Source organism: Tiliqua scincoides, chromosome 2, assembly GCF_035046505.1.
Source record: "Tiliqua scincoides isolate rTilSci1 chromosome 2, rTilSci1.hap2, whole genome shotgun sequence".
Taxonomy (NCBI): Eukaryota; Metazoa; Chordata; class Lepidosauria; order Squamata; family Scincidae; genus Tiliqua; species Tiliqua scincoides.
In genome coordinates, this window is record NC_089822.1 from 153,546,404 (window position 1) to 153,568,906 (window position 22,503).

Sequence of the window (22,503 nt, forward strand, 5' to 3'; positions counted from 1 at the left end):
TATACACTCTGAATTGGTATTCTGACTTGCTTCTGCTTGGAATATATTATAATAAAGTTACTTAAGCGTTGGCACCCAGAGGACTGATTGAAGGAGCTGAGCTTTGATTGATTATGCTTCTTTTGTAATGACAGTGAGAGAAACTTTCTCTGTCAAAGTTGTGTGTGTGGACACACGATTATTAAGGTTATTGGGGAGCCCAGTTCCACACTGGATCCGATTGCCTTAACTGGAATCCTTTTGCCAATACGAACAGAGCTGGAACTGCCTATAAAATAATACTTCCCACTCAACAGAATTCAGCTTAGAATGAGGGGAGTTTAATGAGCATGAGAGGATTTTAATGAGCATCAGGACTTATTTTCATGCATATTTCCAATGAGTAACTTGGATGTAGTTACAGAAGTTATGTTCATCTCTGTGTGGAGATAATGTGATAACAATTGGAGCCAAATTGAAAGGAAAATACCTCTTTCCCCCCAGTTACTATTGCCAGATGGTCACTAATATTTGTGTAGCAGAAATAAATCAAATGCTTTTTTTAAACAAACAAGAAACTACCCAAATATCTTGCTATTTGACTTTGGCACAAAATAAGAAATACTCCTTTTTTACTAGCAAACTTTGTCCTAGTTATTTACTAAAGAGACAAGATAGCTGAGCGGTGGTGTTGGTGGAGAAATGACCTATCCAACTTTCATGTCCTTTCTGGTCATGTTAACAGAGATGATGCTTTAATGTCCTTTGAAGTACGGTAGTAGGCAAACTTGTCTGACAGATGGGTCTTTATCAAACCAAGCTGGCGTTAGAAGCATCCTTAAAGTGAACAGCATGATTTTAAGAGGTCTTAAGCATCTGATGTGCTTACCCATGTGCTTTTACCTTCCAAGGGCTTTGCGAGTTTTATTGCATTTTGCGGCTCTATTAGGAAGATGAATTAAGGAGGTTTCTGTTTCTATCTGACCGTGTTGGAAGGAAATGCACAGACAAGCTTAGGAAAGGGGAAACATCTGCATTTAGTAAATATTTGCATTGTATAGAATATGTCTAATTCTCATGCCACACTTTAATGTTCACATTTTCTAAATTTTATTTAGCAGAGGAATGTGTGTCAGCAAGGAAGATGATAGAGCCATGCTAAGAAAAATCAAGTGGCCTGTATGATTTTAGTAAGGTCCCAAGTAGCAACAGGTTGTACTTTGAAACTACAACAGACTCCTTTGATCTATTTGTGTCAATGTTTATAATGCAAGCTGCCATATCGGATCAAAGCAAAGTCAACTGAACTCTCCATCTTGTCATCAACAGTAGCCACTGCTTCAGAAGAAGTTGCAATGTGATCTGTTCCCTCTCACCATCACCCTTCTCTTTGCTGGGGTCATTGGATTATTTCTCATTTTTACTTTAATAATCAATTGCTTAGTCTATATTGATATTTGTCTTTATTAAACTTTGGTGATGTTTTGTTCTACCACTCTGAACAGTTAATTGCAGTGCATTTTTGTTTCCTGCAGTAATCTATATGGCCGTTTGTTTTAGAACACATTTTTAACAAAGTCATTTAAAGCACTTGTTTGAATTAGGTTTGTTTCCTTTGCATCTATATTCACTACATCTCCCATAATGCACCATGTTCTGATGATTTGCTGCTATAGCAAACCATGTGTATTGTCTTAAGCAGCAGTTCTCATAATGGAGATACTAGACAGTTAAATTCCCATGAAATATAGATGATAAGCAGCACGTACAGTCCACTTACATTCTTTGTCCTTACTTTGGAATTTCCTGAAGACTCTACCTCTCATTTAAGGATAGAGGAACAATATTATCTATGTAACTGGATTTCAAGTTTGCTGTACAAAACCAAAATTCAGTGTGTAAACTATGAATGTTCACTCCCCTATTAAAATTAAATATGGATAAAACATTGTTCTTTTGGAAAAAGTACAGCTGTGCATATTCAGGCTGGGGGAGCTCTGGAGCAGCTGCTGAATTCACCTTAGGTTGTATCCCAAGTTTAACTAGGCATGCCAGACTAAACTTCAAATACAACCCCTTGCTTTGTACTGTCATGGTTAATGACCAGGTCTTGGTGTAGTCTGACTGCTTCAAAAGTTGACCTATAATTCAGAATAATTTGGTACTGTCTTAAGGGGAGAGCTGCACTTCAGACAGTAAGGAAAAAGGCATGTTTATGTTCTCTAATGTGTTAGTCTGTTCTTAGCAAATTTAACATGTTGGGGAGAAGGCTAAAAAGAATGGAACCTTTCTGTCTGATGTGTTAATTTTCTGAGTACAGAGCTGTTGCTATGATATGAGCGAGTAGTTGTGAACAGGTAAACTTCCACTACAGTCTGAAATAATGCAGTTGCTTCAGTCATTTTATTCTTTAACTAAACTGAATGTATAGATCTGGGGTCGGCAACCTGTGTTTTTAGAGCTGCATGCAGCTCTTTCAGCTGTCTGCTGCAGCTCCCAAGTGGGGAAGCGGGGCGCCTTTCCCGCGGCCGCTGCCCAGTCAGCCCAGCCCCGAGGGCGCCTCCTCTGGCGCAATGTGCTGCGGGTGCTGGCTGCTGGTGAGTGCGGGGCTGGGGCGCCGCCCTCGCCCACAGCAGCTCCTTCGGCAGGCAGGGGCAGCGGCGCTCTCCTGCACCTGCTCTCCGCACTCCACTGCGAGCAGGCGCGGAAGGGCAGCCGGGCACCTCTTCCCTGCGCCCTTCCTTCCTTCTCCCTGCAGCGGGCAGGGGGCTGAACCGTGGGACAGGGCCACTGGTGGCAGGCGCGGGGGGGGTGCTTTGCAGGGACCCCTGTGGCGGGGCAGGGAGAGCTGCTGGCGCATGGGCTCAGCGGGGAAGGGCGGGTGAAAGTGGCAAAGGGGGTGACAGAGTGCCTCTCTGTCACCCCCTTTGCTAAACTAATTGCTATGTAAAAATACAAAGGCATTTCCAATGCAGATAAGCTGCAATCTGAAGCCTCCTCCGACCCCTCCCTGCAACTTGGAGTGCTCAGCCCAAGGTGCGCGTGCGCCTCCCCTGCGCCCAGGCTGGGCTCTTCTCACCCTGGTGCCATTCCCCCCTCCCCGGCACAGAGCAGGCAGGGGGATCCTTCCGCTCCATCCCTCTGGGTCTGGCAGGCTTCATAATAATAATAATAATAATATACAGTATTTATATACCGCCTTTCTTGGTCTTTATTCAAGACTTTATTCAAGGCGGTTTACATAGGCAGGCTTATTAAATCCACGCAGGGATTTTTACAAATTGAAAGAAGGTTCTCTCTTTCAAGAACCACCACATTCGAGCTGTTACACTCCGATCTGGTTTAACATTCTGGCCTCCATCCTCCCACGCTCCGAGCAGATGGAACAGCTCAGCTGCAGCTTGTCAGCTGCTTCAAGGTCGCAGGGTGCCGGTGGCCTCGAACTGGCGACCTTGTGGATGTTAATCTTCAGGCAAATGGAGGCTCTACCCTCTAGACCAGACCTCCTGCCCTTCATGACGCCCTTTGCCTTAATGTTGCCCACCCCCACTGCAGAAGAGATGGGGTGACCAACCCTGGAGCTCCCTGGAGTGCGCCTGCAGGGAGTGGAGACAGCCAAAGCACCCTGGCTGGGCACACTGCGCAATCCAAGCGCCCTTCCAGCAGCCCAAGGCTGCAATCCTAGCCACACTTTCCTGGGAGTAAACCCCATTGAACTGAATGGGACTTACTTCTGAGTAGGCATGCTTAGGATTGGGATCTGAGTCCGGAATCAGCCCCTCTGGCCTTTGTGCAATTTCTCTCCTGGTCAGTACGCCTGAGCATGGAAGTCAGTCCCTTTGAAACCGACAGGGCAGACTTCCCAAAAGAAGTCTAAGAGTGGAGGATGCGATCCTAATACAACACACACTGACTAAGGAGGAAGCCCCATGGAAATCAGAGAGGTGCTTACTTCTGAGTAAGCCTGCATAAAGTCTTCCCATTGCTTCGATTCAGCGCAAAGCAGCATCTGTCGGTTTTTCCCCCCTCCCGACTCCACTTTGGAGTCAAACGAAATCCCATTGATTTTAACACACTATAGTTATTTTATACACAGAATAAAGGTAAAAAAAAACTATATATGCAGTGTTATCTTCATTTTAGATGTCAAGAGGGTTTTGTGGCTCCCGAGGTTTTCTTTTCTCCGGAAAACGGGTCCAAATGGCTCTTTGAATGTTTAAGGTTGCCGACCCCTGGTATAGATCAACTCTTAGCAGTTAGAGATGCCATCATGTAGAAGGCCATTTTAACAGATTTTGGATTGTAAGTCAAAACAAACTCTGTGCATTGAAGCTGGAAGATAGTTTAAAAGAAAAAAAGCAGACAGCGAAGCCATTCCTTGTATAACTGCTCTATATTGTCAGCTGGCACTTGCACATAGCACATTAAATTTGACAAAAATTATCTCAGCGGTCTTATTGGGTGCAGTTGATAACTGATCCTTATAAGTCATGTTCAGTCATGGAATTAAACCTAAACATGTCCTCTTTTGGAGATGTTAAAAATTCTGTGGGATGGAGGGAGAAGTGCTTCTAGACATAGCCTGCACAATCTGTTATCTTCTAAGCTGAATATAGCCTGACAGGATCAATAACCTTCTAGTGTTTTCTGCCTAGCTGAGACTACAAAAGGAAAGGGGGACTGTGGAGTGTCTCCCTGCCATCCATAATATAGGGCCAAGGTGAGCAACCTGTGTTAATAGTTAACAAATTATGCATGTCTAAGGCCTGTCCTATAAAAATTGGTATGTTAGGCTGGAGCAAGTGAAATAGATACACCTTTTTCTGATCCTTTTGAGATTTGCAGAATAAATCCTTAATAAATCTGTAAGCATCTAAAATGAAATGAGGTGACTGTTAGCTGCCACTATGCATGGAATAAAAACAGATCACACCTTGACACGGAACTATGTACTTGAAAGACTAAGGGCCTAATCCTATCCCCCACCACCCGTTGTTGTAGCAGCACCAAAACGGCACTCATTCACTTACTTGGAGGTAAGTCTCTCTGGCACGTTGACTCTGCATTGACCTATGCCACATTGGGCCTGAGAAGAGGTTTAGGATAACAGTGCTGCTGGTACTGCTGATCATGCCCCCGGGACCCAATCTGCCCATTCCCTACCCTCTACCCACACCGTTCCACCCCTTCTTTGCCTCTTCCATCATCTTTCATGCTCCAGCGAGCAGGAGAAGGAATGTCATGGGCAGGAAGGCACCGGCCTTCCCATCGGTAGTCCTGGCAGCATGCTAAATCATGCGCTATTGGAGTGCCTTTTGCAACAGGTGTTGACTACTTTTTGACAGTCAGTACCATCATAAGGGAGAAACCCAGCACTGGCCGGTTCCCTCCACTAAGTATAGGATTGGGCTGTAAGTGTTTATTAGAAGTTTATAAGGTGAGTGCACCATTCTTAAGAAATTTGAATCCAAGCAGTAGTCATTAATGGATCAGTGTCTGATTCAGAGGGAAAAGATCCATGTTTCATAAATGCATGCTCTGGCTCAAGTGTTCTCCAACTGGGAGAATATGGGGATGTGGAGAATATATTCATCTGGCTTCTTAAACATTTTATTGAATTTCAGTAGAATCATAGCATCATAAAGATTAATAAGGGATGCTTTACAAAAGTGCAAAGTCAATATAACCCTTGTGCTAATTCATGTGGTGAATTTTGTCTTGTACAAACTTTAACTTAACAGCAGAATTCCATTAAGCCAGATACTGATTCAGCCTCATAATTTGTATGATGCCTCATATTCCAAAATGTTACACAAATGTAGTTTTTATCTTAGAATAGCTCTTCTATATTCTATCTTGCATCCTGTCCGGTTGCATTTATTTTCCTATTGTTAAATGCCTCTTGTGCTGCTCATATGTAATTTACAAAGAATTGAGGAAAAGATGTAGTTGAAATTCAGTGGATTTTGGAAGTAAAATAAAATATAGCAGAGTGAGAAACTGAAGGCAAAAAGCAAATAAAGTATGTTAATCTAAAACATGAAGGAAGGTACAACATGTTTGTCAGGGGGAAAACCATGATGTGAGAGCCATACTGACAAGAAGTTAAACACTACTGGGGAAGGTGGCCCTGGCATAACAACAATCAGAGTCCAAAGCTACTGAAATTACAAAGGTGATGCTGTAAATCCTATTTGGATTTACTTTATTATTAGAAAGGTGCACTCTGATCAATGGAGGGTCTTGGTAGAAGGAGGCCTCTGCATGCAGGTTTCGTTGTTAGATTGAGTGCAAAAGCCTACAAAGCAAAAGCCCTCGTGCTGCCCCTGAGCTCATACCTATGGGGATCTGGACATGTACCTGCCAATCAGGTGATCTGAGCTCTCAAAGCGGATTGGACCAGACTTGTCTTTAGTGGACATGCATGTGCTCCATGTGATGATGTGTGAGTGTGGACCAGTGGCTACAAAATAGAGGAGGCAGTATTCTTTTCTCAGCATAGATGAGACCATAATTCGGTTTTGTTTTCTACATTTTAAGTTCAGAGAGGATTCAGACATAAAAATAAATGATCCGAGCTTCTCATACATGAGTGTCATTGTTCAGTCCCATAGACAATTTTGGACCTAGACCTTGCAGGATCTGGATTCAAAATCATTTTTTTCTAGCTATGTTATTATTGGGTGGCAGAAATCACTCTTGGCCTCAGTTTCCAATCTGTAATGCAAATAGTGGTGAATACAGGGAGTATGCTTGTCATTCAGTATCTATAAAGATTCTAAGGCACCTTGCATGATGAAAAATGCCTAGGAAATAGATGATGCAGTTAAGCTTAAAACTGTAATTTAGTGCCAGGGATCTTTGGTAAGGGGAATCTGTAATGGGATTTTGCCTCTCTTCTGGGTCTCCTTATCAATCCCAAGGTTTGATCCATGGACCTTTGCTTCATTATTTTGAATAATCAATGTTTACAATAATCAGTGTTACGATTATCATGGAGGGGTTGTTTCTTTCCCAAAAGAGTCCCGTGAAACAATGCTGAACCTTGAAAATGCAAAATCTGCAGAGTCCAAAGTAACTTTTCTGAAGTAAGTGAATGAAAATTACTGTGGAATTCTTAGAATATCCCTGTGCATGTTTTCTTCTAGTCACATTTTTAAATTCAGTCCATGAGTTTATTTTGATCTGTGTTTTTCAGTATGTGTACAAAATCTAGATGTTAGCTTTTGAATGGTTAAATTTTGGAATATATCCATTTTATTACAAACAGAAGTAACAACAACAAAAAGTTGGAGTATTGCTGAGAATGTCAAGATGCCTGAACTGAAAGGAAATTTTCCCATGTATTCAAAGGTTTACCAATGTTTGTCTTTTAACCTCCTTTTTCATGTTTAGTATCTTCACTGCAGCTGAAGGAGGAGTTGTTAGATGGAGAAGAATACAACTTTCTTCAAGGAGCTTCTGATCAGGAAAGCAATGGGTCTGCCAGCCACTACATCAAACAAGAACCCTAAGGCCAGATCAGAAGCCACTGGGGCAGGATGGTACAAAAAGAGTCTTTTTTTCAAGACAGATGTTCCTATTCTGATGATGCGGTTTGATGGCTTCTACTAAGGGCACTTTGCTAACTGCAGATACGATTTCAAAATTTTTGGAGGACGAGGAAACCTATTTTAGTGAAAAAGATTTTTCAATTTATTAAAAAAATGACACTTTTGTGTTGTATTTGAAGCTTTTAAAAGAATTTTTGTAATATTTTCAAGTTCAGATCTATTGTGCATTGTTTTAAAAAAATGAGATTCTAATTTTTTGGTAAGAATTAAGAGCTTAATTAGCAGGATTGCAGGAAACCCTTTGAAGAAGTGGAGGTGATAGTATAGTTGAAAACACAAGCGAACTGTTGTAACAAGTGAACCTTCTGGTACAAGCTGGGAGATTCTGAATTTAAAGCTACACTAGTCATACCCTGTCTTTTCTTTCGTGAAATAATGAGATTTGAGTCTCTCAGTGGTAAAAACATCCCTCAATCAGTTGAAATAACTGTGTCTGAAAAGAGTTGCTCCTGGAAGTGACAACATAATTATCAAAAATCTGATAAAAGATTCTGCAGAGTCAGGCTCTGGTCCAATCTTTGTCAAGGTCCGTGGTGTTGGACTTGATACTGCTTACTGCATTCTGGTTTGCTGTTCAGTTGTCAAGTCTTGGGACAGTCACGCCAATGATCAGCTAAACTCCAAAAGGTTTCAGTGGAAGAGATTACAAGATGGAGATGCATTTGGGACTTGGACTTTTATCCTTGTATAAGAGAGACAGACTCTAAAAGGTCCTTTTGATACCGAAACACCCACCGGCCTTGCTTTCCATCCTATTGGAAGACATAGCTGATGAAGAGACAAATGCCGAGAATAGACATCTCTACTTCTGGACCCAGCATTTTGCTTTCCTACCTGTATGGAAGAGTTTTTAGCTTTTGATGAATGGAACTGGCTTAGCTAAAGATGGCTTGGGCCTCATTTTTGTTTGTTTGGCTGCTGATACCGTTTTTAAAGCAAAATGTTTTCCAGGGTTTTTAGTGACTGGCATGGCAAAATGCTGAATTACCTGAAGTCTTTTTTCCAGAAAGTTAAATCTGTGTGGATATTAGCAGACGATTTCATTCACAGAATTTTAACATGCTGACATTTCCACTCTGCAGTGCTGTTGACAGGACAATGTGTTTGGAGAGGTTGCTTTTACCAGTAAGGTTCATTAACTAAACTCTCAGGAATTAACTGCTTATGTTCTGTAAGTGCTTCTGGGTCATAGCAGGTCATCGTTAGAGCAGTATAATTGTCAAATTCTTGGCTCTAGGGTAGGCTTTAGAAGAAATTAGTTCTATAGATTAACCTCTACACCCTTTAAGGATAACACTTTACAACTAGCAACTCATAAAGCTCCAGAGACAATTTTTTGGCATATAAATTTTTGAACTTTTTAAAACGCATAGAAAGTTGAAAACCAGCAATTTGATTCTTAATTATCTTGCTCTATTGTTGGGTATATACCATTGGTGATATGCAAAGGTTTACCACATTCTATGCAAGAGGGGATAATGGTGTAAAATTTTGTAGTAATTACTGAAAGTATATTTTTTCCTGTCATCTTTTCTTGCATTTTTTTCCTTGTCATTTCCTTACATTTTTTTCCCGTTACTAGCTGTTTTGTGTTTTTCATACAGCTGGGCCATTTTTTTTAGACAACTGCTTCATGTATACATATTTTAAAAACTGATTTATCAGGTGTCAAATACTTGTGAATTTAGGTGGTAATTAGATATTTTATGTCTATACAAAAAATTATTATGGGCATGATCTAGAGAAGGAGAGGGGAATCAGGATATAGCTGGGTCGTTTTTCTCTTTCTGGCATAATGGCCTCCTCTCCCCTCCCCAGTTGTTGCATTGTAGCTGTTTTTCTAAATGTCTGGTTTACAAGATAGCTTATGCTGCACAAGAGGGCTGCTTTTGGCAATGAGAGGAAGTTCAAAAAGCTATATTGTGCATAGAAGTAAAGGGGTTCACTGCATAATTACCAATATTTTCAAAAGTCAAAGTTAAGATTGTTTGGTCTGAAAACTCTTCATTTTCCTACTTTTCTTTAACTACATTCATTTTAAATGTTTTTCTTCAAAGTCAGTGCCTCCCAAGAGAAGGGTGATCCATGCCATCTGACCATCCAGGTTTCTTTGATAGAATGATCAAAAAAAGGCGAACTGACAGCACCATCCTATACATATGTAACTGAGAGTAAAGCCCTATTGAACTCATAAGGCCTACTTCTGAGTAGACATGCCTAGGATTGTGCTGTGAGAAGCCAGGTGAGGAGGTAACAGTGTGTGACATAGTGGTAGTCTGCTGATGTCTCCATCCTGAGGTGTGACTCTTGGCAACCTTGCCCATATGATGGTGGTATCAACTACGCAGGACTAGCAAAATTGAGACTAGCGTTCAAGGGCCAGCGTGTGCTTTCCCAGAGGCTGTTTCTGACAAGAGAAAGGACACATTTGTACAAGTATTTCTTCTGATGACAGTAGGGACCACTTGCTTACATCATACTGCTTCATGTGAAAAAGAAATACAGAACAAAGCCTGTTATCAGGTCCTCTGTCACCAAGAGAAAGGAAAGCCAGAGTGTGAACATAAATGTATGCGTGTAAACTTAATGCATGGCAAAATCTGAACAAGCTTGAGTCTGTACACCACACACCCCTTCTAGGTAGCGTTGGCACTCCCCCTACACAGAAGCTTTGTATTCATTTTTCACATCTTGACAATAGGCAGACATTCAGAAGGTGCAGCTTTTTCCATCATTGCACATTTATGCTTGGAATGTGTCACCTGTTGAATGTCTGCCAACCATTTAACTAGTTAGGGACAGGGCTTCTGTCCAGATAAAAAGTGGCAACCCTGCTTCTACCTCTATTAAATATGGCAGCTCTTTGAAAATCCATGGCCACCCTTGATCCCCACCTCATCAGCACTGACAGTGATGCTGGATCTTGTCACATCCAAGATCACACTTCAGGGTAATAGCCTTGATTAGTGCTATCTGGCAAGATTTACGTTTTTGTCTATAAGTTAATGTATTGAAATGAAAATGGGCCCTGTGCTGGGAGGTAATAGTGTGCATGATTTGTTGGTGGCACTGCTAATCTTTCTAGATTTTCTCCATTTCTGCCTTGTGGCAGGATTCTACATCCTGATACTTTACATTCATACATTAGAAATTTAAGTAGGGAATCCTCAGTTCTTACCATTGCTTCAAATTTAAATGCTATGAAACTACCTTGAAGGAGTCCCTTTTGCAGATTAGTTGCTTAGGAGTCATTTCTTTCTTTGATGTTGATTCTAAGCAGTGTTTACTTGTGGCCTCTCTACACAGCAGGGTGACTGGGTAACAGTGAGCTTTCTTAATGCAGGCTTAGTTGCTTTGGTATGCATGCATTTTTGGAATAACGTGGCTCTAAGAACATTCTCTTTTTATTTTACTGTGAATTGATTTAATGCAAACAAATTGGGATGGGGGGTAGGTAGGGGTTTGTGGCCTGTTCTGATGCTAAGGGTTGGCTCATAATTTCGGTATTTGGCACACAGCACGATTTTGTTTTCTTAAGCAAGAGGGCACAACAGACAAGGCAAGTTGCATTGTTCAGTGCTCCTTTTGACAGCTTACCCTTTTTTGTGTTTCATTTCCTTGCCAAATCTGAGGAAAGCAAAAGCAGTTATCAGCTTCTTGTTCTAGTGATACTAACACGGGTTTCAGTGTTTGTTTGTTTTTGACTGTTGTCATTTTTATGTGATGTGAACACCCTCTCCCATCAATATTTGTATTATGGTGCTAATATATTTGGTTACAATCCTTTATTGGAAAGGGATTAAAACTGTGATTAAATTGAATTTTTTTCTTTTTAATTTTCATATTTAAGTAAAGTCTCAGCCATTTTTTTAAAAAAGCATCAACTTTTGCCCCTGAGAAAAGTGCTTCAGGGCAGAAGTTAAAAAAAAAACTCAATAGGGTTTTTACATCATTTCTGTATGTATTTGATATATAGACCAATATCTGTATAAATTTAATCTTATTTTCTTGGTAACTTGTGTGGTCAAATGGGAGCGTTTTAAAACCTCTAATGATATGTACATAACTCAGTGAAAAATGCTTTTGAAGAATTAATGTTACTGTCATTTTTACCAGACTGCAGATTTTGAAGCATGGATGTGAAAAAGCATTAAAATTATAACTTTGTGTACAAGATGAAAATAATTCACTAAATTTGCCTTTTTTACACAAAATAAAAATATTCAAGTAAAATCAGTTAGCTGGACCCTTTCTTCTATCTTCAGTCATATCCTTAAATACTGGTTTTGATTCACAAAACCCCTCATAAAAGCCATATGGGGGGGCCTTTGAACCAGTTTTTTGCAAATATGGTGGATATCAATGACATATCCCTACCCCCCCACACACAAGATTTTTGGATCTAGAACTACTTTCTTTGTGTTTTTCCATTACTTCAAATGTGGTAGATTGCAAGTGTAGTGGCATGAGAGATCAAATAGCGTTATATGGTTCTCATCTAGACACTATGAAGATGCTTTTAAAGCTAATGGAAATCACTATTTCTCAAATCTGACCTATCCTCATAACAGCCTTGTGAGGGGTAAAGGATGAGAATGAAAACTTAAATGTTAGCCTGACCTTTTTGCATGGTTACAAATATGATAAAATAGTTTCAAGGCACAGGAAAGCATCTGTTGCTGGGCTGTTCCTCTCACCTTCTCTATCACCTGTTTTAGCTGGACTCTTAATGTTGGCAACACAAGTGGCTACACTTTTCACTCAGTCGACTGGGACATTCAGTGGTAGTTTCTTAGCACATAACTTGAGCCCCTAGGCATAACAGGTACTTCACTGGAACAAAGCTTTGTTTTACTTAGAGTTAAGCAAAGTCACATGAATTTTGAAGACCTCCCCATAACCTTCAGATAAATAAAATTAGTAGCATTTGACTAAGGCTGAATTTATGTCTTATAATAATAATAATGCTAAAGTCAAGAGAATAATGTCTGTACTTTTAGTCTCATTGCATTTTAGATTACACAGAAGCTTATAGCTAAGATTTACTTGTTCACTGTAACATCTACTTTTTAAAGCTGCATCCTGAACAGCATTGGTAGAGTCAGCTTTGTATCCTTTTATCCACCTACAGAAGTTGGCTTACAAACTATTTAACAATGTTTCATTTAATAGCCATCTCTCACTTCAGTTTTTTTAGGTAGAGTATTTTACTATTAACACCTTTGCTTTTGACAAAGCACCATTTCTATACATAAATCTTAAATAGTTCAATTTCCACACCAGTTGCTTCTTTTGAGAATAGTAAGTATGTTTGCCCTATGTAATCCCAGAGTGCCCTGGGCTTTGGCCCTTAGCAAGTGTGCTTCAGATTGCAGCTTTGCATACTTATTTTTCTGTGGTGGAGGATGTAAAAGACAGAATGGTTGTCTGAAAAACTGCATGTGTTGACTATTGCTCTACAGAGGATCTATATTCAAAAGCACACATATTACTATATCCTACCCCGAACTGAAAGTGAGCACATGAGAAACATATTTGCAGGGGCATGCATGTCTTATCTGGCTCTAGTTTTCATAAGACAATTGGAGGCATTTATTCCCTGCAAAGGAATTTGATTAAAAGTTACAGCAGATGCTTCTGTTCATCTACTACCTTTTCATTTAAAAATAAATAAAACCACATTCGTTTATCATTTTATTTTAGTGCCAATCAAAGGTAACCGTGATAGGTGCTCCCAGGTCAAAGGAGTAGGTGGAACAAGATGCTTTTGGGGAAGGCACAATTCTATTCATAAATCCAGTCATGAGCACAAGATTTGAAGCTCACAAGTTCTTCTGGCTTGAACCACAGGTTGATCTCTTTTTGAGCACTCTCCACAGAATCACTGCCATGAATGATGTTCCTTCAGAGAAGAGACAGTAGTTAAAAGGACTGTATAAAACTAATGCCTCTTGTTTACAAATGACTCTAGGTGTACTAGACAGCTATGTTTGCAGCACTGTTATTTTAGAGAGTCATGTTAAGTGTACGCAGCCAACAAAATTCAATCAAAGCCTAACTACCACCTCAAGGATCTCTCAATCACATACATATCAATGAATTCATCACTTAGTGACTGTTCAACTGTAGTGTTGCCTGTAATGGCAACACAACTGTTCAGAATACCATTCATATACAATAGCTTTTATAAGATCTGCCAAAAGTAAGTAGCTGCCAACTTTTGGGGGCAACTTCAGGACTAAATCAGTACTGAACGAGCAATATGACCCAAACTGTAACAAGTAAACATGTTCTGCTTGAGGTATGAGACAGGTAAGGGTTTTAAAGTACTGTTTAACCAAAAGCTTGCAACCTTATAAACGTACACGTATATAAATGTTTCTAGAACCAACCTGCCCACTTGAATGCAGAAGTCACCACGGATGGTGCCAGGCTTGGAATCGGCTGGGTTAGTTTCCCCCAGCATTATTCTGCCTGTTTTCACAGCACCGAGTCCTTCCCAAACCTACAAAAATAAAATTGTTTAACATATCTTACTCTGATACTTACAAAGACTTTAGGACAACTATATTCAAGAAATTAAGCCACTAAACACAGCAGGAAGACGAATTATACTTTCAATTGTTTGGATGTAACCAGGTTCCTGGAGTTCCTCAAATGCCTTGCCCTAACTCCTGCTTGATCATAGGGAGTCTCCATAGAGTACTGAGGTGTAAAACAAGCTGGAGGAGGAAATGAGTAAGAGCTCAATCCTGAGCTCTTCAGTGTGGGTGGTAAAGTGTACCTCTGGTGTTAGGTGTTGCATACATGCCGTAAGGCACATCCATGGTACTCTGCACTGAATCGGCACCAGCGCATGTTCAGTGCCAGTTGGTGCTAAGCTCAGTGCTGGCTGGCCACCAACTGCACCTAGGTAAGAGTTCTGGGTAGCGATGAGGGCCTTGGAGTGGGGCAGAGGCTGGGGCAAGGAACCAGGCTGGGGGTGGGTGCAACTGACAGAGCTCTGAACTGTCTGCCTGAAAGGCCTGACACAATCTCAAATCTGTGCTGGTAAAATAGCACAGGGAAATAGGATTTGGGGCAAAAAGCAAATATCATTGCTTTTTAGTCATCTAAGGCCCAGACCCGACATGCAGAAACCCACATCGAATCAAGCATTTTCCACTGAATAACTGCATATTCGGGTGAAAAGCTCACCTGGTATCTGTGAGCATTTTCCCCAGAGTCAAGTACTTTTCAAAGACTTTCAAATCTTCCACATGGGTTTTGAACATAGTGTTGCAAAACGCATGTGGTTGTCAATAGTGAATTTATGGAGGTGGGACTGCTAACAGGGCCTTTTGCCACCACTCATTCTCCCCTTGTTTTGGTTTTAAAAGGCAGCTATCATCCCCTCACTTGAGGCAAGTAGGAGAGGAAGGTGCAAAAGCAGACCTAGCTTGAATCTCAAGATCTCTGAATAGACTGATGGATGAAACCAGTATTCCAATTGTTTGAGCTACTCCTTCCTTGCCATCTGAGGACTCCTTTGTGGAATGAAGAGGTGAGAGCTTTCTCTAATATTTGGCCAGAAGAGGCTGTCCAGACATCTCTCACCAAAATGTGGAGCGGTTCTACTACATTCCAGAGAAGCTGAAGGATATGGACTACCAGAGACCATGAGGCATGCAGGAGCAATCTAAGGAAGTGAGGAACAACAAACTGGTGAAGGAGAGCAATAGCCATTATAGGCACTCCAGGATAAGCATGCCCTTCTTCAAAAATCTTGCCAAGTTCCTCAGCATGGACCATGGGGTAGTCATATCTCACATTAGTGACTCAAGGTTGGTGCAGCAGGGGACATACACTGCCACATCAAGGAAAATGGAGAAAAAAGGTCAGCTGCTTGAACGATTGCAATATTTAGCCATTTATATTGTCCTAAAGCTACTCTGTGAATTAAAAAAAATAGACATCTGCAGAACCAGATAATTCTTCCCTGTCCTCTGGGGAGGATATTCTGGAAAGTGAAGGTGGGGAAGAGAGCGGGGGGGGGGGTAACGATGACTTTCCAACCTTTGGCACTGACCACAGTAGGAATCATACCACACTGTTTAAAACCAGGCTCTCCTTTACAAAAATTGAACAGCAGCAACCACAGCTGACTGGGGCAGATACAGCACCGGAAGAATAAGAATAAGCAGACGTGGGAATGTTTTAAGTTCTCAAGCTGTTGCAGGCAAACTAGGAAATGAGCAACAAACTCATACATATGTCAACTCTCTCCAGGACAGAGATGTTGTGATGGGGGACATGTGTGTTAAGGAGGCAGTGGTCAGCCAGCAGCAAGTCTTAGACAATATGACCACCAGGCTTCAGGGCTTGGTGAAGCAGAGGTCACAGGGTGGTAGGAGGCTGGTTGAGTTTGTTGAGGGCATTCAGTATGTGCTAAGTGCCTTCATGGAGGCAGGCCACTGTGATGGGAGGTCCACAAGCTGCAGGGGAGGAGGGAGAGAAGAGGACTAGGAGATTTTGTCATTAAGGGAACATGCGATGACCCCCCCCTTTCATGCACCTTGTGGACATCAGCCAATCCAAGCCCTTGTTTTATGAACATTTGTAAGCAGCTGTTAAAGCACTGGAACACAGCACTTATTTTGTGTGCATTTTGCAACAACCTGTTATTGCCCTTAAAGTATGGTTAAAGATTAGTTTCAGAATGTGTATTAACAGGTAATGTGACAGGAAACAATTTTAAGTTAAAAAATAAAGCCTTGTTTCCTGGAAAAAACCCATCTCTATTTCAGCCACTAATTAATCCAGCACTTTGTGCTGAAGTGGTTACAGAGAGTGTTTCATAGCCCTGTTGTTTAGTCATAGGATGGGGATGTGGCTTCTGTCCACGACACCAATACACTCCTATAGAAGTTGGAGGTTTTGTGCCATCCTGGAGATGGTGGTGGGTATGTGTTGTCTTTGGAACATCTCCCCATGGTTGGGGAGGTGAAGTGGTCCCTGTGTTATTTATTCGTAGTGACTGTCATCAAGGAGCATTCCCTGCCCCCAGCATTGGTCCTGCACCTGCCCCCAGCTCAGTTCACTTTAGTGGCACTTTCCCAGCTGATAGCACACGGATGTCACCCAGATGACATGCTTCTGTCAGGACATGGCTCTGTGGATAAGAGGCTGAGTCAATGTTTCTGTGGACACTGGGGGTTTGACTGGGAAGTGTTGCACCAGCACTACTTTGCCAGTACAGGTTAGGCATTTAGTCCTTGCTGCACCAACTTGCTGACAGTGTGGTGTTGGTAGGACTGGCTTAGCAACAATCACATTAGCAATATATAAAGCAGTTCTTGGACAAAGTGCCATGCATTCTCCTTAAGGCTTAGGTAAAGATCTAGTCCTGGTGGTTGATCTTTGAATCTTAACTGGTAACCAAGCCAAAAGGGTTGCAAGGGTTGCAAATAAGAGGAAGGAATATCACAGTGGTCATCTCCTTTCCTTGCACTTTAGAAAAAATATACAGCTACCCACCGATTATCTACACTACTCATTCCCTCTGCTCTGAAGCAAGTGAAGGAGATAAATATACCTACACTGCAGAAAAGAAATGCTAAATTACTACAAGGCAGAGCTGTCTCATTTCTCCCTGTCTTGCTGCAAAGCATTGGAAGTTCAAGTATAGAAACCTTACAGGCAGGCAATATTTCTCAACCCTGTGCCTAAGTCCATGTAAGGATACTCACCATGGCAACTACAGGCCCAGAATTCATATATTTAACCAAACCTGGGTAGAATGGCTTATCTTTCAAGTCAATATAGTGTTGTTTGAGAAGGTCTTCAGGAGCCTGTAGAAGAGAAACACAATAATTAACACACACCACTGATCATCTTTTCAGTAAAAGATGAACACTCTAATTCTAATTGTAGGAAAGAGCTGTTTAGCTACTCCTACCTTTTAAGCCCTTCTGGTTATCATTGAAATAGTACTAAGTATTAAGCAGCAGCAGGAAAGCATACATAGTTTTCTCACAGACGAACTTTCGTTAACTAATGGCAGTCTGTTTTACCAGATTATATGCTAAATAAGACATTGATTATCTAACCTAGTATAACCTTCCAGTCAAAGTCATACAAGTTTCTTTATATTAGGTGTTACACAGGTAGTTTCAGTAGAACAGTCTGGCCTCAAGAAATTGAAAACTGCCAAAACAAGCAATCTGAAGATAAGATTTGGACGTATGTTACTAAAAGGCTGCATTTTAAATATCAGATTGAAAACAAATTGATCTGCATTTTGGTTACTTTCTAAAGGAGCTTCAGCTCTAACTTAGCATTTTGCACACTGCATAAACTGCACACAGGTGCAAGGGTATTCTTAACTTTATAGCTGCAATATGAGCTATATGAGGCAATATGATGCATTTTTTCCCTTCTCCAGGGATCAGCACATTTCTCATTTGCAGGGGCCATTCATGTTGAGTCAAATCCGTGTATAAATAGGCTGGAACTGTAGTAGCAACAGAAGTAGCAACACAGCTATCAAAAACAAGAAGGGGAGAGAGGTAAAAAATAGCACAAAAAGTGTAATACATATATTAGTCTTACTGTAGCACTACAGAGAAGCTAAGATGAAACTTACATGCATGAATTTCATAGCCACCAGTCGGAAGCCCTTCTGTTCAAATCGTTCAATAATTTTGCCTACTAATCCTCGCTGGACTCCATCAGGCTTGATGGCAATGAAAGTGCGCTCTGTGTTGGAAGCCATTATTGTCCCTGCAAGAGAAACACACACACACAAATACAAATGAGTGCAAACGGATAAGAAGATAGGCTAGCATTGCAGACTTCCCCAAATTAAAAGAGAACTACTGCAGACAACCAACAGATCAGCATGCTAGATCAGCAGGATTGCTAGCCAGTTAAAAATCATACAACTATCTAGCAAATGAAAGAATGCACTAGGTACTATCTGCTGAACAAGGCAGGTGTTGTTCTACATCAAGGGAAGGTCTCCCCAACAAGAAAACACAGGTTTCAAAACAGACCTTTCCTCTTTCTGAAGCGCTCTGTTTAAAAAAAAAAAAAAAGCTATAAGGAATATTAGCTGCAGTAGTCTAGGGTAGCAGTTCCCAAACTTACCCTGAGCACAGCAGTGCCATCTCTCCCAGGTGCTGCATCTTGAATCGAATGACATCTCATGCAATTCAAGATGGTGGCAACCAGAAGGGCTAGTAAGAAGAGGCCAACAAGGGACATCCTGTGGCACTCCTGTGAGGGTGCCATGGCACAGTTTGGGAACTACTGGCCTGGGGAGAAAACACCATTCTAAAAGGAATAGCAGCTGGGCAGCCTCTAATGCAGGGTCCTTTAACCTGGGGTCCTTGGTCAGGCTTCAGGGTATCTATAAACTAGCTACCAAAAAAAGTGTGTACACATGCTTGTGTGCACTTTTCTGCAGAGGGAGTCCATTGCTTTCATCAGATTTTCCGAGGAGTCTATGACTTTGCCCCCCCCCCCGCCCAAGAAAAAATTAAGAACCAGTGCTTGAGTCCTTTTCCTCTCAGCTCTGCTTCTAGGGTGAGGCTTGGGATCTCCCTCAAGACCTACAATTTCAGAACACTAGTTCTTTTACACTTTCCTTTTAATGAGATACTGTTTCCCCCTCACATTTCTGTCACTAAGATAGCAACGCAGGAAGTGATATCTGGCCCAGCGTGCTTTGCAAATCAAACCCAGTGAAACGCAGATGCGAAGCAGGCAAGCAAATGCCTTGCCTGCAGCCTGTGTTCATTTGCATTCACTCAATATGGCTCTCTTCCACCTCCAGAGCTGTCTGGTTTGCAGGCATCACAAGAAACTGGGTTCGTTTCTGTAGAACAGGGGTTCTCACTGCTTTCTGGCTTGCGTATCCCTTGGCAGCCCATTTCCACAAATCGTACCCCTCATCTTAGCAAAATGTTTGCAATGAATATAGCGGCTGTGAGTTCAAGTTTAGCAAAATGTTCGTAATGAATGTAGTGGCTGTGAGTTCAAATTTATGTTTTCAGCCCCTGATCCGTATCTGGAAATACATGATGATGGCCAAAATTTAGCAGTCGGTGGGGCTTCTGCAGCCAGCTGGCTGCCTTCCTTCCTGCCTTGCCAGCCCCACAAGGTATTCTGATACAGACCTGCTTCCCCCCACAAAGCACCCCCCAGGCAAGTACCCCGGGGGGGGACACATGTACCCCTCCAAAGGCCCTGGCAAGTACCCTTGGGGGGGGGGAGCACTGCTGTAGAAGGACTGTGGGGCGTGCAGGCCTCTCTGTGAAGCAGAGCTCCGCAGGGGGCCGCAGCTTGCAGGCGCTTCGGAGGAGGGCAGGAGAACCAGCACGCCCCGGAGGCCTCGCTTTCCCTCCAGGAGGGGAACAGGCACCCCCCGCTTCCCCTCACACACTCCCCTTTGTGCCCCGGCAGGCCCTCCAGCGCCCACGTGGCGGCCGGGGCAGCGGAAGCCGCCGTGCCTCCGCCTCCGGCGAGCTCAGGAACCCCGCGCCCCGCCGACCTCCTCAGGCGGCTGCGGGAGTCCTGCTCCCTCACACACACCCCCGCCCGTCTCCCCCCAGGCGGAGGCCGCTCGCAGGCGCCGCTTACCTGTAGGGTGGTCCGGCCTGCGGAGAGCGGGGCTGCGGCTGCTGCTTTCTCCCTGAAGTCGACCCGGCGAAGAGGCGGAGCAAGGCCGGACGCAGACGCAACTCAGCCCAGCCCGGGGGGAGCAAGGCCGGCAGGCGCCTTGCTCCACGCCTCCGGAAGCGGGGCAGCTCCCTGCTCGCGTTCACACGTCAGAAGAGCCCTGCTGGGTCAGGCCCCTCCAGTCCAGCCTCCTGTACGAGCACTCAGGACCCCCAGAGACCTGCAGCCCGGTGCCCTCCCTCGCACCCGGCCTTCGGAGGTAAAACCAGGAGGTGGCACATCCCCATCACGGCCTGGGACCTGTGATGGACGTCCCCTCCAGAAATCTGTCCAATCCCCCTTTTAGAAGCATCCCGGCCAGATACCATCGCCACATCCTGTGGCAGTGAGTTCCACAGACCAACCACACGCCGGGTAAAGAAATACTTTCCCACTTGCACACACCCTTGAGCATACAGAGCAAGGCTGAGATCCGTTTGCTCCTGAGGGCATGGAAGAAAAATGCTCCACTCCTTGGCCTGGGCGATACAAAGAGAACTAAGCTTTTGATTTGGAGAGACAGAAACTCCAAAGGAGGCCTGATCGGAGAGAGACAGTAAAGAGATATAGCTATGTACATAGCAACACCACTTGGTTCCACAAATGTGGACTGGCATACCCACAGCTTGCAACCCCCCACTCACCCTGTCATCACCTTGATCTCCGTGATAAGGTCAAAGGGTGTCAAAATCAGCTGAATGCACTGATTCTTTCCAAATGCTATCCAAACTGATTGTCCATCTCTCACTGGCTATATAGGAACCAAAGGATATTATTATGTTGCATTTATAGTGTTGTTTAGGAGAAGCTCCTAAGGACAAAACTCTGTGCACACTTAAGCAAGGCTGTGATCCTATAACACTTTATTGAGAGTAAGGCTCCAATCCTATCCATGCTTACCTGAGAATAAGCACCATCAGCTATTAATGGGACTGAGGGCACAATCCTAAGCAGTTCTACTCAGAAGTAAGTCCTATTGTGTTCAATGGAGCTTACTCACAGGAAAGTGGTCAGGATTGCAGCCTTAGTTCTGAGTAGATGTGCATAGAATTGGGCTCTAAGGGCCCAACCCTATCCAGCACTGATGCAGCCACCGTGCAGCACTGGGGTAATGGAAAAACATTCCTTTACTTTGAGGAGGCCTCCATGACTGCCCTTCCATCACAGGTTGCAGAGCACACCCCATTGGTACAGCTGCATTGGTGCTGGAAAGTTGGGTAGGATTGGGCCCTAAATCACACTGAACACAGTGGAACTTACTTCTGAGTAAACCTGAAGAGACTAGCACTGGAAGGTCCTGTTGAACTTCTTCAGACTTATGCTCCTTTACTCAGAAATAGGATTTGCGTAAATCCTGCCTCTACACTCTTTTGTGTCATAGCTAAGTGACTGCATTATCCTTCTGAATGATCATAGATACCTTAAAAAGAAAATTTAATATTTTCTTAATTTAAAAAAGAAATAATATTTCCAAAATTATTTTAGAGAGCTTCAGGATTTCCCAATAGAAACAGAGACCCATCAGGAACTCCCCCAATGGGATTCCATAGTGATCAACACCCACCCAACCCCAATTTCTGGAAGAAATGTACTGCTCTTCCCAATGGGATTTATTCTTGCAAAATCCTGGACTGAAATGGCTGTGAAACAATCTCCCAAATCAAACCTAGACCAGTGGACTGTGTTAATGATACCTGAACATACCTGTTTGGGAATGACAACCATGTATTTTGATAGACACATTTCCAGACAGTTTCCTCAAAACAGGCCTTTAGGCAGATTGCAAGTTTAGACTGTCTTCAATTCATCCAGCTTTTAATCAGCAAAATATACTGACTGCTTTTCTATGGGTTCCATTGTAAGACTGCAAACCAAATACATGATTTTATATACACTGTATTTCATAGCAATGCATTGTACTGAATGCTACATATTCTCAGCACAGTGCCCAGGGCTACAGCAGCACCAAAATGGCTGCAGCTGCATCCTATGGATGCCAGGCAGCTGCTAGTGGCTCCTGACATCTCCTTGGGGGAAGGTAAGAAGCTCCGAAATGGGGCTACTTGATTCTGCGCCTGCTATTTAGCCAATGCAAAGTAAAGCAGCCCTGTGTCAAGGCGGGAGGTCCAATGCTGGGCTGTGGATCTGGCAGAGCAGAGTGGTTCACTGCCTTGGCCTCCTCACACCTCAGCTCCTGGATGCAACTGGAAGT

At 42.8% G+C, this 22,503-nt stretch overlaps 2 protein-coding genes across 3 annotated transcripts in view; one reads left to right on the forward strand and one right to left on the reverse strand.

Moving 5' to 3' along the window:
- Positions 1 to 11,761, forward strand: part of MBTD1 (mbt domain containing 1) — a 57,422-nt gene extending 45,661 nt beyond the window's left edge. For both annotated transcript variants that reach the window (XM_066616964.1, XM_066616965.1), the window contains exon 16: positions 7,375 to 11,761. In XM_066616964.1, the coding sequence (XP_066473061.1) occupies positions 7,375 to 7,493 (119 nt within the window). In that variant the 3' untranslated portion in view covers positions 7,494 to 11,761. The remainder of the gene's footprint in view (positions 1 to 7,374) is intronic.
- A 1,512-nt stretch (positions 11,762 to 13,273) lies between these two features.
- LOC136639762 (nucleoside diphosphate kinase) lies at positions 13,274 to 20,321 on the reverse strand. Its single transcript, XM_066614247.1, has 5 exons — positions 20,214 to 20,321; positions 18,217 to 18,353; positions 17,321 to 17,422; positions 13,985 to 14,097; positions 13,274 to 13,494 (listed from the first exon to the last, which is right to left on the reverse strand). The coding sequence occupies exons 2-5, from the start codon at positions 18,343 to 18,345 to the stop codon at positions 13,377 to 13,379; spliced, it is 462 nt and encodes a 153-aa protein (XP_066470344.1). The 5' UTR covers positions 18,346 to 18,353; positions 20,214 to 20,321; the 3' UTR covers positions 13,274 to 13,376.
- Positions 20,322 to 22,503: the final 2,182 nt, after the last annotated feature.

Coding starts and splice junctions, on each gene's coding strand:
- LOC136639762 (XM_066614247.1), bottom strand. CDS start 18,345: ATGGCTTCCAACACAGAGCGCACTTTCATTGCCATCAAGCCTGATGGA. Junction 17,423..18,216: donor TGGCTATGAAATTCATGCAT/GTAAGTTTCATC, acceptor TCTCTTCTACAG/GCTCCTGAAGACCTTCTCAA. Junction 13,495..13,984: donor TTCTGCATTCAAGTGGGCAG/GTTGGTTCTAGA, acceptor TCTTCTCTGAAG/GAACATCATTCATGGCAGTG.